Source organism: Myotis nattereri (genome assembly GCF_964212035.1).
Source record: "Myotis nattereri genome assembly, chromosome: 14".
Lineage (NCBI taxonomy): Eukaryota > Metazoa > Chordata > Mammalia > Chiroptera > Vespertilionidae > Myotis > Myotis nattereri.
The window spans coordinates 19,886,726-19,906,456 of NC_138089.1; the positions used below are offsets into that span (position 1 = coordinate 19,886,726).

General features: G+C 46.2%; 1 protein-coding gene across 2 annotated transcripts in view; it reads right to left on the reverse strand.

The window, feature by feature from the left end:
* Positions 1-19,731, reverse strand: part of CACNA2D3 (calcium voltage-gated channel auxiliary subunit alpha2delta 3) — a gene marked incomplete at its 5' end in the record, with an annotated part of 806,336 nt that overhangs the window by 70,202 nt on the left and 716,403 nt on the right. For both annotated transcript variants that reach the window (XM_081105975.1, XM_081105974.1), the window contains 2 exons: positions 13,357-13,427; positions 17,127-17,189. In XM_081105975.1, coding sequence (XP_080962101.1) covers positions 13,357-13,427; positions 17,127-17,189 — 134 coding nt within the window. The remainder of the gene's footprint in view (positions 1-13,356; positions 13,428-17,126; positions 17,190-19,731) is intronic.

Genomic DNA, 19,731 nt, shown 5'->3' on the forward strand with positions numbered 1-19,731 from the left:
GGTATTGGGGTGGTGAGGGGATAGGAGAACCCTCCACACTGATGGGACAGTCACTCTGGTTTGTCAAGGGTGCTGTGTGTAAACCAGGATACCCCCCAGGAAATAGGCTGCTCTGAACTGCATTCTGAGCCCTGGACTGAATCCCCTTTGGCCATGTCTCCAAGGTGGAGTGGAGCTGGGAAGGGCCAGCTTGGATTACGGAACATTGGGATCCTCTGTCACTCTCAGTCACTAGGGGACATGCCTGGACCAACACCAGCCCAGCACTTTGACAATGTGTTGGAAACCATCTGGCCCATTGGTTGTAATTCCCACCCCCTACCACCTCCATAACAGTGAGTATATTCTTACTTTTGAAATCAGTGCTGTTTATGACATAAGTAGACATTTTTTTTTTCTCCATTGATGATAAAAGCATAGCTTTTGTCCCAATTATGACCTATACTCAGAAGTTCTACTTTACAATTGTTTCAGATGTTTTAATTTCCCACCAACAATTCTACCAAGTACAGGATAATGACGGTTTCTAGTAGCAAGTTAACTGCTATTAGATGGAGCAAACACCCTCTCGCCAAGGAGACGTCCAGCCCATCCTCCCCACAGGCCCCCTCCCCCATGCCAGGCACCCCACAGGAGAGACAGTTAAAGTCCAGCCTGGGTTACACAGCAGCTGCCTGAGACACGTTAGCACCGCAATGCTATGTGAATGTCTACATGACTGCAAGGAATTCGCCCCACAGGAACCCCCTTCCAAAATAATGCAATGCTTTCCGCGGAGCATACTCAGTGCTGTGCTGGCAGTGAGCGACCAGCCAACTCCCTGGCTTGGGGAAGTCCCCAAACTTCTCACAGCCATCACCAGCAGCCCTGAGGGTGCCCCAGCCACAGAATCGACTGTGGACCACAGTGGACAACCCTAATGGGTCCCTGCCTGGCCCACCGTGCCACAGTCGGCAAACTCGCCCCCGGGCTTTCTACAGGATTTCGCAAGAATTACCGTTGATTTCATCCTTCTCCTTGGCCCAACCCTGTACGGTGGAGACTTGGGCCGGAGCTGGGGTGAGAGGCAGCAGAGGTTGAGTGGAGCGTGTGAGGGTCTGGGCCTTGGTTTCAGGGTTGCTTCTGCCATTTATCTGGGGCGGGATCTTGAGCAGGTTGCTTACCCTCTTCTGGGGCTTTATTTTCTCTTATAAAATGACTCTCGGAGATATTCCAGGATTTAAATGATCAGGCACGAAGAAGTATACTGAAATGTGGTGACCTAGCCTGTTATGATCCTTATGACAGAAAGCCTATTTTTTTTTCTTTGTTAGCATTTGGGCTCTTAAAACTCCTTTAGATGGAGTAAACACCTTTTGATTCCCAAAGTCCCAAGTGACAGCAGTGTGACCTAATTGTTAAAATGCCAGCTTTGAAGTCAGTGACACCAGAGTTCAAATCCTAACTCATCTACTTATTACAATGTTTTGTGTGTGTGTGTGATCTTTTTTTTTTTACCTTTCTGGTGCCTCAGTTTCCTCATCTGTAAAGGCTGAGAATCACGGCTACCTTTCAGGGTGGTCACGGTGATTCACTGAGGTTACATGCACTGCAATTAGCACAGTGCACAATACAGGGGAATCGTCCGGGAGAGGACAGGGCTGCTGTGATATACTTGCATGGTGTTCACTGCCATTATTAATTACTGGGGCTGGTGTTTAAAGCGATGGGAATTGACTCAGGCTTTTTCCAGCTGGTGGGAGGATGGACAGGCCTCCTCATGACAGGGTATAAAATTCACACGTCACTGCAGTGCCAGGAACCCCAAGAAGCTGTGTGGGGTCATCAAGAGGTGACACAGGAACTTCTGCTCCTGAGCCTCTTAGCTGAGGGTTAGGAGAACCAGCCAGTATCTTTTGAGCCTCTTTTGAGCCACCACGAGCGAGGTACTCTTCTAAACCCTGCAAGATAGATTCCTAACCAGCCCATCTCTCAGAGATGCAAGCCAACCTAGCCAGCCTAGCCACGTGCCAGGGTTCACCTACCTCACCTGTGGCAGGGCCAGAATCAGATGGGGGCCCAGCTGTACCCACCTCGCTCTGCTCAGCAGCAGGCTCTGACAGGTTCCAGGAAATGCTTGGAATTCAGTCCTGTGCCCCATCCCAGAGTCTCTGGAATGTCACATGAAGTGCTGCCCAAGATAAGGTCTCCTTACCAATGTCCAGAGTCAACTTTCAAACCCCAGCTGAGGGACTGTGGTGGGGTCACTGGGCCAGGCCGGACCAGCTGGCCTGCTGGGGAGAGCCCTTGCCTTGGCAACCGCCCTGACAGGCAGATGGCAGGAAGCTCAGGGTTCTCCCGGGATCACTTTCAAAGGCCGTAGTTTACATGTTGGGGCCAAAGGCAATTGCTCTGGGGCAGCCTCCCGGCCAGGGTTCCCGCCTTTCATTTCTCCAGGCAGCTCTCCGGATCCCGGAACCCAGATCCCGTGGCCATCCAGGAGGTCACAAAACCAGCCTCCCCTGCCTTCTCCACACTTAGCCAGCTTTAACTAGATGTTACAGAAAGAGAGACTTCCAGATTATTACCCTTTTTGAAGTGATTCTGTTACTGTTTTAAATGACTCCATTTTGTGGCTACCTGTATCCTGTTCGGCTGATTATAGTTAAAGAACATGATAATTGCCTGCTTTCATTTGGCTCTAAAATAAGCCCGGAGCATTGGGCCCAGCCCAAGCGTGGTGCTGCTTTGCTGCCTCAGCAGGGGAGTTTATCCTCAGACAGATAACATGCCTGAATCCCCATGACCTCACCGGCAGCCCCTTCAACCGCGGCCTGCAGCCCCAGACCTTATCACCAGCATCGCTGGGCTCCCAGCCGGGTTGCTTTGAAACTGTGATGGAAGGCAGATACGGTCTGTGAAGAAGAAACTCAAAGCCAGGCAAACAGCCTGGGCACCCAGTGCTCGGGCACCAGGTGAGCCTCAGGCGACGGCCCACGGCCTTACGGCTTGTTTTCAACTCCTTTGCTGATTCTGCTCTTTTCCCACTAGACAAACACCACGACCAAGAAAAATATTTCTTCTAGGAACTAGACGGTCGAGTTGCAAAGGCTCATGCTCAGCTACTTTAGGCTTGTTAGCAACTGTAGGAACTGGCATTTATGAAACATCTACTATGTGCCCAGGAGGCCAGGTACTTTACCTGTAATGACTCAGGGGGTTAGCTCACTTTGGCTAACTGGTTACCTAAACACCAATCTGGAATTAGCTTAACGTTTGCAAATACAGCCCTAAAAGCAGGACAGGGAGGCATTTGACACAGAGACCCGCCGTGGGGCGACTTTCAGCCATTCGGAATCTAAAGTTACAAGAAGCAAAGTAACTCACTGGGGTAGCGTGTGAAACGACGTATTCTTTGTCGAGCTGTGAAACGTGTTCTCTGGGGCTGCTTTCGACTTACCAGCGGTGGGCATGGAGCAGGAACAGAAAGGGGCTGGGGCCACGGAAGCCTTCTTGCTCTTGACCTCTCTGAAAGCCAGGGGAGTGGGAAGCCCAGTCTTGTGATTCGAGGGCCAAACAGGTGCTCTGCCTGCTCCCCTCCTGGCAGCGGTCACCACGTCCTCAGAGCGCACCCTGTCCTTGAGGACCAGCAGAGCACGGCCAACAGCAGAGGTGCTGAGTGTGCATAGCCAGCCGCGCTGCCGTGAACGCTGAGACTGGAAATCACTAAAACAAATCTGGTGTGAGCACCTGTCATTAGCAGAGAATTAGCATCACGTGGCTGCATGGCCAGGTGCCCACGCTCAGGGTGCTGGGGTCACTCAGGGTCCAGTGCAGAAGCCTGAGAGGGGGGCCCTGAGAAAAGCCTCACTCGTTCTACAGATTAAGCAGAGGGTCTATCAGCACCACGTGTTTTTCATTGGCAGGTGCTGATAATATTAAAAAAAAGTTGCAGATACTGATCACGTCAGCGTCTCACTCAGGTAATAAAAGCAGCAACACGAAGATATGAGCAATTACTTTCTGCGTTCGCTCTGATGTCAGGGGCACGGTTATGTTTCACAGGCGAGGAGGCGAGGATCAGGAGATGAGGTCACCGCTCCAAGGTCATTACAGCACGGCTGAGCGGGGCGGCTGGGATTTCGCTGTAGGCCTCTCCTTCTTTAAAGTTGAGCATTTAAACTGCTTCTCAAGCAAGGATCCTCACAGGATAACCCAGTGGTCGGCAAACTCATTAGTCAACAGAGCCAAATATCAACAGGACAACGATTGAAATTTCTTTTGAGAGTCAAATTTTTTAAACGTCAACTATATAGGTAGGTACATTGTTATTAACTTAATTAGGGTACTCCCTAAGGCTTAGGAAGAGCCACACTCAAGGGGCCAAAGAGCCGCATGTGGCTCTCGAGTCGCAGTTTGCCGACCACTGGGATAACCTAAGGGTCTCATGTGAACAGGTCTCAGCCGAAGTGTCTAGCAAATGGGATGTCCACTTACTCCCAATTTCCAAGGCCACTTGTGAACATACTGGTTGCCATTTGTTTACAATAGCAACTCTCAACCCTGCCTCCCTTTAGAATCACCTGGAAAAGGTAAAAAAAAAAAAAAAAGTATATACATGCTGATGCCCAGGCACCACCCTTTCCCCCAAGATTTCATTGGTCAGGGTTAGGGATCTGGTATCAATTTTTTGTTTGTTTGTTTGTTTGTTTGTTTGTTTTTCAGACTTCCCAAAAAGTTCCAATATACAGCCAGGGTTGACAGCTATAACTTTTAGAATGGGAGGCACCCACTTGCTAATTATTTCTCCTGGGTTTGTTTTTCCTCCTCTTACAGGCAGGAACTGGAACTCATACAAGCCGGCAACTCCTCCCATGGCTGTGTACCAGTCTGGACATAGTTAGGGGTGTGTTATGAGCTGACCTGTGTCCCTCGGAAAGTATAAGTTGAAGTTCTAACCCCCAGTACCTAAGAATGAGGCTGCATTGGAGACAAGGTCTTAAGAGATGTGATTACATTAAAAGGAGGCCCTTGGGGTAGATTCTATTCTGATTTGACTGGAGTCCTTCTAAGACAGTGGTTCACAACCTTGGCTGCGCATTAGAATCACCTGGGAATCTTTTTAAAATCCTGATTTCTGGGCCTCATCCTCCGGAGATTCTGTTTTTTTGTTATGGGGTGGGGCCACAACATTAGTAACAAAGAAACAGAATTTCCAGAGGATTAGGCCCAGAAATCAGGATTTTAAAAAGATTCCCAGGTGATTCTAATGTGCAGCTAAGGTTGAGAATCACTGTTCTAAGAAGAGGAAATTTGGATATAAAGATCATCTTGTCCAGGACCGAGGCCTCAGGAGAAACCAGACCTGTTGACACATTAATATCGAACTTCCAGCCTCTGGAACTGTGAGAAAATAAATAGGCCACCTGATATTTTGTTTTGGCAGCCCTAGCAGACTAATACAGGTACATGCTTCACTCACCAACTAGATAGGTGCCACCTAAAGACCTCAGGGGAGGACCTCTAATCACCCTTGAGGGCAGCAGTGACTTGATAAACAAATGCGAGTCCCCCAGAGCCAAGACCAGAGTGTCCTCTGAAATAACGTGGCCCCAGAGAGCCCACGAAGCCTCCAGAATTCTGGGTCAAAGGATAACATGCATGGAGGCCTGGAGGTGCACCCAGCCAGCAGCTCATTTGCCCATTCACCTGCCTCTTCCATGAAAATTAGCTTGGCTTGTTAAAGAGAAGGGGAAAATGGAATCATGATTAATCCCACAAAGAAAAGATTAAATTTCTTTTGCTTCTTTGTTTGAGTAAGAAATAGAAGGAAACAGCTGAATTGTGCTTGGGGAATGAGTTAATGCAAAGCCCATTTGAGGCTATAAACTTGGATGCTGGGGGAGCTACCTTGGGCTCTGCCAAGTTCATGAAGCCATGTCTACATTTCACAGCAACTACGCTACAGTATGCCTGTGCTGCACTTAGCACAGTGTGTTACTCATACCTGAGGCTCAGTACATCAGTACCTAGGAGTGTTGGTGTTGCCATTAATACCATGAATAAAACCCAATAGGTGTTACTGAGTGATTCTGCTTTCATTGTCTGGGATCAAGCATCATGGACAGAAGAGCTAAGATGGTGGCTATGACCATTTGTGTTCAGGACTATGATGGGCATGTGGGGTGTGGGGGAAACTAGAAGTTGTGAACACAGCCTCAACTCTGGAAGATTTTCAGAGTGGATATCACAGGAGGCCGGATGCAATATTTTAAAGGACTTGTGTGGTCTGGAGCAAATTGGGGCAGGCTGGCTGTGGCAGAGATTATCATAGTTTGCCAATATCCATTCACTTCTCTGTCAAGCTGAACTCTGACTTTTCAATATGCACATTTTCCAGGTTCCTGTGTAGCTAGGTGAGGTCATGAGATCAAACAGATGTATTGTATGGGAGTAAATATTTTAATAAATACAACTTTAATTAATAAACAAAATATATTAAAATAAATTTTAATAATGAATTTTACTTGGCCCTTTGGACCTCCCTAAATCCTCCTTCTGCCAACTGAGAGTGCAGATGTGATGGCTGGATCTCAGCAGCTATCTTGGACCATGAAGTAATCTTGAAATTAAAAGCCAACTTGGATGATAGTAGAGAAGAAAAGATGTACTCATTCATCCATGATGACTACATGAAGCCCCCAAACTAATATTTTCAGACTATCTTCACATAAAAGAGAAAAAGACTCCTATGTTCTTTAACTCCTTGGTATTTTGTAATTTCCTATCATTTCTAGTAGAACCAGCTACTAATTGATCCACTGGACTCCACATTTGGTTGAGAAACTTTCTTTCATTATCTCCTGAAGCCAAACAAGCCTGAATGTGAATAACTATCGCTGCAGAAAATACTTAGTCTGCTCCAGCAATGGGAAGGATAAGTAGTGATGAACCAACTATGGTTTAGAGAATCTGGAATCCAAGAGACACGAGTTCAAACTCCACCTCCCACCCTCACTGCTGTGCATGAACTTGGACAAGTTACTAAAATGCTGGGAGCCTCTACTTCCAGGTCCTCTTTTGTCAGGTGTATATAATGGTAGCAGTAATTTCGTGGAATTGTTGTGGGATTAATTGAGGCAATGCTTGGAAATGCTGGAATAATGGCTTGCCTGTAGATCAGTGGTTCTCAGCCTTGGCTGCACATTAGAATCACCTGGGAATCTTTTTAAAATCCTGATTTCGGGGCCTCATCCTCCGGAAATTCTGTTTCTTTGTTACTAATGTTGTGGCCCCACCCCATAACAAAGAAACAGAATTTCTGGAGAATGGGGCCCAAAAATCAGGATTTTAAAAAGATTCCCAGGTAATTCTAATGTGCAGCCAAGGTTGAGAACCACTGCTGGAGATAGTATTCAATGCATCAGACATGCTGTCATTCTGAGGAAGATGAGGGCAGCTATTGTTTTGCTGTAATCAGGCATCTTCAAGCAGCAGCGTTAGGATGTTAAAGAGCGGTGCGTGGAAATCTCAGTCTCTGCACTCCAGAAGGCTTGGCCCAGAAACACAGTTGTCCAAGCCAATCTGTCTTCTTGTCCCTTCGACACCACCTTTGACAAAGCATACTTCTGTGGCCACAGTCAGGTCAACAGGAAGCCAAGAAGCCATTACATTCATTACATGAGTTGTTGAGTATCAGACATCAGCAGGGCAGTCGGCATTAAAGGAAAGCAGACGTCCAAACATAACAGACTGCGCTTTTCGCACTCTCTAGACTCCAAGGCCAGGGCATTTGCTGAATTGCAATGTAATTACCAAGGACAGGGAAAGCTCCCAAGTCACCGCCTGTCGCAGAGCCGGGGCAGCTCCATCATACAGACACAGGGTAGACATGGTCCAAGCTTTGAATTCTACTTGATGGGTCATCTTTCTGGAAAGGCAACTGAAATAGCAGAAGGAGCCACCCGGGGGATTCTACACAAGTCAACTCCATTAATGAACGTGAGGAGGACAAGGTGAGGAGGACAGCCCCCGTGCCCCACAGGGAATGTATGAATGGTCTCATGAGGGTGAACGCCTAGGCATGTTGCACCAAGGACATAAAACAAACAAAATAAAATAAAACAGAACAGAAAAGACACAGCCAAGAGAGATAGGAACCCAAGGCAAAAACAAAGTATTAAGCAAGCAGTTCGTTTCTCCATAAGCCAAGGGCCTGGTGTGCCCAATTGGCCTTTCCTTCCTCAAGCTTAATTAGATACACAAAGAACAAGGGAAGACCCCTTGGCAGAAACCACAAGAATGTTTGTTAAATGCATGCATTATTACATTTCAGTTCCATGTTGCTACAGAGAACACTCAAATGTAGTGAGTTAAAGTTGCCCAAATTCAAGCAGCTCTGAAGTGGGCAGCCTCTAGACCAGTGGTTCTCAACCTTGGCTGCACATTAGAATCACCTGGGAATCTTTTTAAAATCCTGATTTCTGGGCCTCATCCTCTGGAAATTCTGTTTCTTTGTTACTAATGTTGTGGCCCCACCCCATAACAAAGAAAGAGTCCCAGGTGATTCTAATGTGCAGCCAAGGTTGAGAACCACTGCTCTAAGAGGTAGAGGAGAGAGAGAAACTTTAAAAATGTTTTCTATTAAAGACTGGCAAAATTGGCAAAACATAGGAATCTTGATCTTATATAGGGAGTCTAGACTCTGGACCAGTGGTCTGCAAACTCATTAGTCAACAGACCCAAATATCAACAGTACAACGATTGAAATTTCTTTTGAGAGCCAAATTTTTTAAACTTAAGCTATATAGGTAGGTACATTGTTATTAACTTAATTAGGGTACTCCTAAGGTTTAGGAAGAGCCACACTCAAGGGGTCAAAGAGCCACATGTGGCTCTCAAGCCGCAGTTTGCCGACCACCGCCCTAGACTAATAACCAGGGATCTTCAACTTAGTATTTCTTGACCATGCCTGCACCTGGGAGTCACGTGGGTGCTTTTAAAAAACATCAACATCTGGGCTTCATCCCCTGAACTGATCATGAATTTCCTGGGTGCAGCCCGGCATAGGTGTGTTTGAAAACCTTCTAGAAGAGCTTGGCAGAGGCCAGGGCCATACACCCACCCTGAATGCTGTGCTGTGGAGGTAACTGTTGTGCAGTAACCATCTTTGGGGGGTCATTAGTGACTAAAATAAAGAGAGAGAAAAGATCTCAGATTTTGGGAGCTCTTATCCAGGAGCTGATCTTACCTCCTGTTTGCAAAGCTTTCTAATTTGCACGGCATTTTCACGTCTTGTTTCGGTTGACAAAACCACCCTCCCCCGCGTCCATATTTTGGTGACAAAAAACCAGAGGCCAAAGAGACAGGAATCTGTTCTAGGCCAGATGGTGGTGATTCTGGTGCTCAACCCGAGTCTTATTTCAAGTCCAGGTATCACCGAGGCCCTGTCAGGAGCCTTGGATACTCTTCTGCGGCTGGCTGTGTCTATTTCCCCACCTTTCCCTGCATATCTCACATTGAATTTGCATCACTGGGGGCAAGGAAACGAGGAGGGATAAATGAATTACAATAAAAATATTTTGAAACAAGATAACTAGGTTTTCCCCCAGTAATTGTCAGAGGGGAGATGTCACTGCCGGGGACATGAAGGGAACCACAGAGTGTGGATTCTGAGAAACATAAACGTAAGGTACGCGCTAGACATGAACACGTGTGAAAACGCAGAACAGCTCAAATGAAAGCCCTAAATGAGTCACCACTCAGGGAGTTCACTTACTTTCCGCGATAAGGAGGAAGGAGTATTTGAAGCTCTCTGTTTGAAACACAAAAAGCTGACCAGGCACACGGTATCTTATGAGAAAATGCGTGAAGCCTGGGAACACGGCTTAGGTCAATGGTTTGTCAGTTTCGGCTGGAAGAAATCTGGGGGATCGTATCATTCAGCGGGCCCCCCATCCTGGGAGCTCTGCTTTTGCCCAGATAAGACACTGCTGAGACAGCATCCTCCTTGGCCATCCTCCACTTCCCAAAGGAGCTCAAGGGAGCTACAGGCGCTAATTTTACGTAGAACCAGGACAAGGACAGAAGCTAGAAAATTCTCTCCGTGCTCAGACCACAGAATGTTTGAATCCAGCTCTGATACACAGAGACTTAGGGCCAGTTCTTAATCTGTCCAAGCCTCATTATTTCCATCTATAAAATGGATATATTTATACCCAGGGATGGCTAAACGGGCACACTGGCCTGTGTCACTGCATAGAACCCTCGCTTAGAAGGGCCCCGTGGTGGTTCAATGCTCTGCTGTCATTGTCTTGAAATTCTTGACACTTTGGGAACAAAGGGTCCCACGTGGTCATTTTGCACTGTGTCCCTTTGATTGTGCAGCTGGTCCTGTCACAGGATTGTTGGAAACGACTGCAAGTGGTAAAATCTATCAGGCCTGGTGCATGGAAGGTACTCAGGGAAGGTCGCCATGGTGGTCATTATTGTCACACTGCTGAAGCACCTGGTATATTATTTGGCCCCTGGATGCTATGTCATATGCCAGCTGGGGGCGGCCAGAGTCACGGATGAGACTCAGCTAAATGACCAAGAGTGACCATTGTGTCTCCCAGATTGTTTGCACACACTTCCTCAAGTTGGTCATTTGCTCACTCAAGTCGGTGGCTTCCCTTCTTTCCACAGGGCCCTGCAGATGCAGAAGTGGGTGCCCTTTCCTGCCAATGGCACTGCTAGGTAGAATGGCCACCAGGTCACCAAGTATGTGGCCAAACATTCCAGGGAAGAGTCCATTGACACACGGGCAAGCATCAGGGAGAGGCAGCACATAGGGGCCAGAGGAAGTCACAGATGGGAGGTTGGTAAAGGGAAAGGGTGCTTGTCTCTTTGAACGCTCTCTCTGAAAAAGATGGTTTGTAGGGTTCTTGTACATGGAACTCATTTGTTTAGGACCAGGCATGAGCAGATCAAAGAAAAAACTTAGTGCTCTCCGGGCACTGATCATGATGCTAAGATCAAAGATCATCTCAGGGACCTATTCCTGAGCTTTATCTGGGCCCAGACACATTGCCAGAGCAACTCAGACTCCATGTGTCCTAGTTTGGGGTGGGGATGGGTCTCAGATTAACATGTACACGACCTCTGTCCCAGACCACTGACGGTTACTTGCAGCTCCATCCTGTAGGTTGGTCTGTAGGTGTTGCTTCTGAAACACAGGTCTCTGAATGAAGGGCTGTCCACCTGTGCCATGCCTAAGCACCTCGTGCTGGAAAGGGTTGGCCGGGAAGGGATGTCTGATTTCAAGGACTGCAGGGCTGCACTGACCCCATCCCAGGTGTGGTGGGAAGCCTACTGTAAGACATGGAAGCAGAGGAAGCATCCCCTGGGGCCAAGGCTGAGCCAAGATCCATAGTGACCAAGGCTGCAGCAGCAACCAGCAATTACAGAGTCCTGACATATGCCAGGCACCGTGTCAGAACCGTAAGCTTATTACCATCTTACTAACTCGGACAGCAACCCATGGAAGTAATTAGTATCATCATCTCCATTTTCCCTGTAAGGAAACCAAAGCTTGGAGGGGTAACGTGTTCTAAAGTCATGCAGCTAGTCAAAGCCTGGATTCAAACCCACTCCATCGACTCCTAATCCCAAACTCTCCTGGTCCCAGGGAGGGGCCCCGTCCAATCGGCTCAGGAGGTCTGTCAGCTAACTCCCAGATGATAGTGGTTGCTGTTAACATGGAAAAAAAAAGTCCCCAGCCCTCCCCTTTTCTCAAATACAATAGGGACTCTCTCATAGTAAGAGAATGTTCTAGATTCATGTCAACCACACTTCACCCACATTAAGGAGAAGACTAGGAATTTAGAATTCCACTCTATAACCATTCTTTCTCCCACCAAGCTGTGTAAAAGAAATATCCAAGAGGGAAAAGAAAAGATTTTGTTAAAGAAGTTGAAAAAAAAATCTGCTTTCAGATGAGAAACAGGTGTGTGATCACTCTTCCTCTTTGGTCTCCCCCGACTCCCAAGCTGAAAACATGCTAACATGATACAAGCGTACACACCCACATAAAGATAAGCAATACCAGCCGTGTCCTGGGTGGCAGACACTCCAGGAGCTGCCGGGGATGCTTTAAGACATCCAGAGAAACTCCATAGCAACCCCAGCCCGGCTCCCAGCAGTTTTCACGCATGTGCACCACGACTTCTGGCACCCAACTTAAAGCCTGTTCTTGAATTCCAAAGAAAGCATGAGCAGGAGTGAGCAGTCTGCTCCAGGCGGGCCTGGGAGCAAGTGTGTCAGAGATTGCAGAAGGACTGGACTTTGGCCAATTTCTGTATCATTTCTTTTTTCCCTCCTTCTGGCACAAACAAGCTATGGAATCTCAAAAACTGGGTCATCATTTCTGAATTCCTTGCTTTCAGCACAGTGCTCAGATGGTCCTATTGACTGCCTTAAAAGTCTGATTTCCTGAGCTAACACTTCCTGGCCATTCAGCTGCAGGAGAGTGATCCATGGGGAGACTGCCCTCCCCACCAGCAGCCACTGGTGCGTTGAGGCCCATCCTTGTATTTCCTGCAATTATATATTCAACAGCATCAAATATGCCCATGAAAGCATCCCTCCAAAGGAAGGCCAAGGGAGGCCAAGGGAAGGGAGACAGTTTGACTTCTGGGGGACATTCCTAGCACCCTGATCGCTTGGGGTGATTGGCTTTTCCCATAGGCTTCGGTGCCCCAAGAGCAGGGCTGGCCATCCCAGGATGGACTGTGAGGAAGCTTTACTCAGGGTCCCTGAGAGCTCTCCGGGCCCAGTTGAGTAGTATATGTTGCCAGCAGAATGTGGCACCATCTGGGTTTGCTTCTAGCAGCAGATTTAAACTTACCTCCAGCAGGAGCAAGTGCTGAGACCTTTCACTTGATTTCCTACAATTATATCATCAAGTCTCTAAATATCACCTTCCATCCCTGAGGTCCAGATCTCCAGCAAGCTTCCCTGGGAAGCTTGCCAATGGGAGACAAAATGCACCCCTTTTTGACCAGGTGAAAACGTTTCCTACTTTTTTTTTTTTTTCTTTTTCTTTTTCCAATCACTTGCTTAAGACTGATATACTTGTGTCCCAGTGCAGGCTCCAACTTCAATATTGCCCTCCAATAAACTCTGGGCTGGGTGAACAGGAAACCCATTGTGAGTTGAGTTTCTAAGACTCTTAACACTCTCGAAGAGGCATCGGGTTTCAGCGAGATCTTCTGGAGCACCAACACAAGTGCAAACCAGCCACGGGGTCAAGTCCAGGCTTGCTTTATTTGACCTTGGTTTGTTTTATTTTATTTAGGCAAACTTTCTCGGGGGGCGCAGGGGACCATAAAATCTTACCTTTTAAAGGAGCCCATTGTTAACAATTTGTTCATCACAGCTCCCTCGATCTCACCAAAAAAGTCCCCCGTCTGTGAGGAAGAAAGGAAGACCCGTGAGGAAGTGTAGAGAAATAATGGTCCCAAGCATCAGAGAAGAAAAACGGACACAGTCTTCGTCCTTGAGCTGACAGGAGCAACAGGCAGGTTTTCAGGGTTTTACATAAAAATGGGAAAGGTCTTAATAGTCACTAGATGGTGTGAGCAAACTAGTAGGCAGATGTGACTGGTCCTCAATGCGTGGCAGGGGCAGGGTGGGGAGTGTGGCATTGCATAGCACATGCTGAGTGCTGGAATTACACACAATACACACATACACACACCAGCTACCCTGGATAGAGTAAGCATTCATCTGCATGCAATCCCTTGTGATTAAAATACTACTTCATATAGATAGAAACAGGCTGTGAATGGGCTTCCTAAGCATTAATAAAAGAATCGTTTATAATTCCTGGATGACCTGTTTAGGAAATATAGCAGCTCTCTTCATCACCAGCCCTCTACATTCCCTATAGCTGAGAACGCATCCTTTCTCAAAATCACTTTCTGAGAAACCCTCTTTCTGTGCGTGGACAGGCAGTTCATATGTTGATGAAACAGGACAGTCAGCCCCTTGGGGAGACAGCTTGGCAGTCAGGTTCCAATGGCCTACCCTTCCCCTACCTGGGGCTGTCTTCAGGGCATCTGAGGCCTAGCAGCCCTTCCCACCCCAGGTGGATGCTTTCAAAAATCTAGTTGCTAACTCTGAATGATGGGATAAAGGGTCAATGTCCTCATGCAGCCCTCATCCCTCCAGTGTCCCTCAGGGGAGGGGCATGCAGTATGGCAGACCAATGCCCTGGCACCAGCCTTTCCCCAGGGTCCACCAGGAGGGAACCCTTCTCTTTACTGTGGCCGCTCCGAGGATTCAAAGCTTATGTGGGTTGGGTGGAGAGCATTACTCTAGGAGCCTGAATTAATACGGTCCATAGGCTTTGTATTAACTTAAACCCGATTCCATTCACAACTCAGTCATGCTCCTCGGAGTTTTCAGACAGAAAGGCCTACATACACTTTGCCAAAATGTCAAGAGAGGAGGAGAAAAAAATAGGAAACATTTCTCTGACTGAATGTTGAGCATTGCCTTTTCACTAAGGGACACTTGGTAAACTGGCCTGTGAGGCCGCTAGGAGTGAGAGGACATTGGTGTGACGTGTGTGTAAATGGGCCAGTGCCAATGGAACTGGTTCCTGGTTGAAGAAGAATTATCCTAATTGGGGTGCAGGAAACCAGACAACATCCAACAAGCCCGGGCAGAGGCAGGCTCCTGGGACAGGGCTGTGGGCCTCCTCCCCGGAGAGGTCCAGCAGGGAGCAGAGCCCATGTGTTAGGCCAGGGGTGGGCAAACTTTTTGACTCGAGGGCCACAATGGGTTCTTAAACTGGACCGGAGGGCTGGAACAAAAGCATGGATGGAGTGTTTGTGTGAACTAATATAAATTCAAAGTAAACATCATTACATAAAAGGGTACGGTCTTTTTTTTTTTTTTAGTTTTATTCATTTCAAACGGGCCGGATCCGGCCCGCGGGCCGTAGTTTGCCCACGGCTGTGTTAGGCCATGGCTTTGCTAGTCACTATTTCATGGTTCACGTTGTTGGCTGGTCCAAGACTCACACTGGAAGACACCCCACACCTTCCATCCCCCCAGGATCAGGCTCCTGTCCTGGCCCTTCATGATTCTGGCAGAAGGACAGAGTTCCTCCTCACTGGTTATTAATTTGGGTTCTTGCTCCACCAATGATTCTTGTTTTTTAAAAAATTTGTGCTAACATTGGTTCATAACATGTAAGTTTCAGGTGTATACCTGTTGGGGAGCATGAGACTTGGTTGGAAAGTTGTAAGGAGGACATTCCGAGAAAAGGGAAGTGTGTGGAAGGCCACCTGCCCTGTTTATCGGAATTCCGACTTAGGGGAGTCTTAGGGGAGTATCAAAGGTGGCACCCCTAATTATTCCTTGACCTTTCCAAACAAGTCTGTGCATGTGTAGACCCCCAGGGTCTGCAAACACATGTGTCCTCCCAAGATTACTCCCCCTACTGATTGCATCTTAAAGATAAACTTCATCTCAAACTGCTGTTACAATAAAAGGCTAACGAGGCAGGCAATCAAGGCTGCTTGGACCCTTGAGCCAGGCAACCCCTTAGCCTTCTCTTTCACAGTGAAACTGTGAGGGGGTAATCTGTTCATCCGTCGTTCAGGGGCTGCTGGCCAGGCCTCGCATACACCATTATAATTTAGTATCTGTAACACTAAAGCATGCTCACCACCAAAAGTCTAGTTTCTGTGCATCGCCATACCTTGAATATCTCACTGTTTCTCCTCCCAGCAGAACGGGTATATTACCACAGGCCTATGGGCTTCCCAGCTCCCTCTGAGACTGGCCTTGTTTCGTGGGCTTATTCCTCTTATCTAATAGCCATTAACTAGCCAATGTCCAATGATGTTCAGCCTCTGAGGAGATGGGGTGTGGGCAGTTTGAGTGTCAACAGTTTGAGTTTTCACCCATCAAAGGTGCATTTAAAATTCCCACAGCACTCTCATGGATGGAGAAGAAGCAAGCACAATTCTACACGCTACCTCCGGCCTGTATTTATACATTAACAAGCATTAAGCTCTAACCTTACGAAGCCACACTTAAGGACAATTAATTAATTTATTAAGCAATAATGGGTCTATTGTATTTCAAATGATTTAAAATACTACTAAAGAATTTCAAATGTTTTAAATGGGACTTCACTATAAAATGTCAGTATCCTCAAATATTAGAGTTAGAAGAAACCATATGTAGTCAACCATTCTCCCTTCACAGAGCTCGCCAGGAGGCCCAGGCAGGTTAGGTGATGTGCCCAAGTTCCCAAAACTAGTTAAGGAAGAGAGGTCTCACCAAGAACCTTTACCTGTACATTGCATGGCACTGCTATCCCTGCCTGTACTGTACATTCTTTGAATATGTTAATTTGACTTCTAATTGCAAAAAAAAAAAATGTTTTAATGCACAAAGTTTTAGTGCATGAATTTTAACTCTTATTTTGATTTCTGAATACGCTGGAGACTTCTGTGCTCACCCCCATAGCTTGTTTGTTTGTTTGTTTTTTCTATCTCTTTCCCTCCTGCCCCTGAACTGCACACGGCTCACTCAAATGAAGAACATTCTTTGTCTGTCTCTGGATCCTTGTCCCTCAGTGCTGAGAGTCAAGTTAATCCTTGAACTCAGATTCCTGATTTTTAAAAAGCAAAAACCAGAAAGAAAGCCATAAAGAACAATTATGTTGGAATATACATATATATATATATCAGTGTCTGTGTATATATATAAGTTATATATATATGAAGATAAAATATCAAAAGGAGGAAACCTCCTTAAAATTGCCCAAACTCTTTAAGGCACCTCTACCCTTGAGGCATAGAGTTCTATAAATTGAACATTTTATGAGTGAGTGAGCAGACCTTGGGCTCTGCGCCGCCCCCCCCCCCCCCAACCTCAGACCCCCACTGGGAGGTAAAAACTCTTTGGGGCCTGCTGAGAAGTGGGCTGTGACATTCTTAGAGGGATGGAAATAAGAGTTTATAATCTCCTGCTATTACCTCTTAACTATAGATCATTGTCTCAAAGTTTTAACACCGTAATTTGCATTCCCTGACACAAGCACATCCGAGGTCCTTACTCTCAACTGGTAGGAATTTCTTGCTCACCTGTGTGTAGTCTTCAGACACCAGAATAAATCCATTGTTGTCTATGAGGTAACAGTTCACAGTCTAGAAAATAAAAATACCACAGTTTCAACTCTGTATCCTCGAACTGCATTCGCACAAAAGGACACACTTCAAACAGGAGAGAAACCTGTTTTGGGTTGTGGTGGGAGAGTTGGGAAGGCCTGCTGGCTCTAGGAGTTAAGGCTATGGTTAATCTAACCCCAGTGTTTACTTTGCAGAACCAACAGACAAAAATTAAACACCAAGCGAGCCCGAACATCCCGGATTAGGAGAAAAGGAAGACGCATTAAAAATTTATGAATTACAGCTTGTCTTCCTTTTTTTTTCTTTATGTGGATAATACTTCCCAGGAACAAAGTGTGCAGAGGCCCCGAGCCTGTACTCATAGTGGTTGAAGTGCAGGCTGGTTTGAAAGCAAAACACCAGCACAATGTCATTACTCTAATGATGTATTAATGAAAACACCGTGTCAGCTCAGAAGACCATCAGGGGACCAGGTAATATTTTTTAATTTGTTCATAGACTTGGGCAGGGGTGGGGGAAGGGGCAGACTTCTGTTAAAGGGGCCCCTCAGGCCTCCTAAAGGTTTTCAAACTGTGTTTTTAATTGGGAGCTGGATTTGGGGGCAGGGCTGTTAGCTTTTGGTAGCTCAGACTTATAAATTGTGGAAAGCAAGGTAAGCCCAAACCTCTGCTTCCCCCACACTACTTTAATCTCAAGTGAATGATTTGCTACAGGCTAAGTTTTAATTACAGTGCTGTGGAGTTTAAACTTAAGGTTTAATTCCGTCCTTGATGTAACTCAGTTTCTATTTATTGCAGCTTTACATACCAACAGCAGCATTTAATTTGTAACATATCTTTACCCTGAGCTGAGTTCCCCCTCGCTGCAGGCCACCACAGGGCTGATGTTTTCAGGGACATTTATCTATCCACGGAGTTGGTTTTCATCAGGCACAAAAGGTGCAGCACTGAGCTGCTCAGAGAGACTCGTCCCTGATGACTAGGCAGTGGTGGGGAATTAGCAGAAAATGAGAAGCTTGTGAGCACCTTCTATGAAAGAGTGGGTGGCTCCGGTGAGCAATGGGGGTTCTCCCTGTTACTCAGAGAGGCCAGATGAATGGCTTGGGTAACCTGGTCACACTCCTGCTATTTGAAGAAGCTCTTAGCTGCATTACTCTGGCCCTGGTGGGAAGCTTGACCAACTTTGTCCATTTTTTTGGAGACAACATTATGGGAGAGACCTCACAGAGCTGTGCTGTCCAATATGGCAGCCACGGGCTACATGCAGATTTAAATCTAATTGCAAGTTAATGAATTAAAATGCAAAACCCAGTTCCTCGGTTGCACTAGTCCCATTTCAAGTGTTTCATACCAGCTGTAGCGAATAAGTCTACTTTTGGACATTCCATCATCACTGTAGAAAGTTTTTTAGACAGCAATGTTTTTTGTTGGTTGTTTTTTTTTAGATTGCACTAGTACTCCAATAAGTTTTAATCCGGTTTACATTGGGTCATATTAGACAACTCCACCTCCTTGCTGATTTGAATACCATGCTCTTCATTTTGCATATCTAGACACTGAGTCAAAGAGAGGTTCACTTCCATCCAATCAGTAAATACACACAGAGTATAGGAGCATCCTCCATATTCAGATATTGACTCTCCAAATCGTTCCAGATGTGTAAAGAATTAAAAGTCATCATGAACCACCCCCATCCCTAATTATAAAATTAGTTCCTCCTCAAACATCCCTAGTCAATTAGTACTCTTGCTGTTAGACCTACATCTTTGGTCAATATCGCTCTGTTTGTCTAATGTTGTAAATATTGGACAACACAAGGCAGGTTCAAGGAAAATAGAGTATAAAGTCAATTGAAAATCCTAGATAAAGAGCCAAGACTTTGTGAAGTCCATGAACTTGCAGTTGGAGATTAGCTCCTATCACACAGGAAGCCACTGGCCCAATAGGATCTGTCAGAGGTAACGTATGTGGAAAGAAAAAAGTCACCACAGATAATAGGAAAGATGCTTCCAAAGAGAATGATTTCAATAGCAAGGGATAAAGAGAAGCTCCTGGGAAAATTGATCAAACTCTACCTCTTTGAGTCTCCTTGTGATCATTCTCAGAAATTCAAATGTAAATGGAAGGATTCTATATCGTGATATTTTATAATTTTATCAGAAACATTATACAGTTTTTTCTTGAACAACATGGGATAAATGGTGCCAGTGCACTTTCATGCGGATTTTTTTCAATAAATAAGTGTATTTTAATTTTAAAATATTTTTATCAATTTCAGAGAGGAGGGGAGAAGAAAGAGAGATAGAAACATCAATAATGAGAGAGAATCTTCGATTGGCTGCCTTCTACACGCCCCATCCTGGGGATTGAGCCTGTAACCGGGGTATGTGCCCTGATTGGGGATTAAACCATGACCTCTTGGTTCATAGGTCGACACTCAACCACTGAACCACACTGGGCATGTGTGTTCATCAATTGTTTATGCTATTGGTAAGGTTTCTGGTCAACAGTAAGTTGGGGATTGAACCCGCAACCCAGGAATATACCCTGTCTTAGAATCG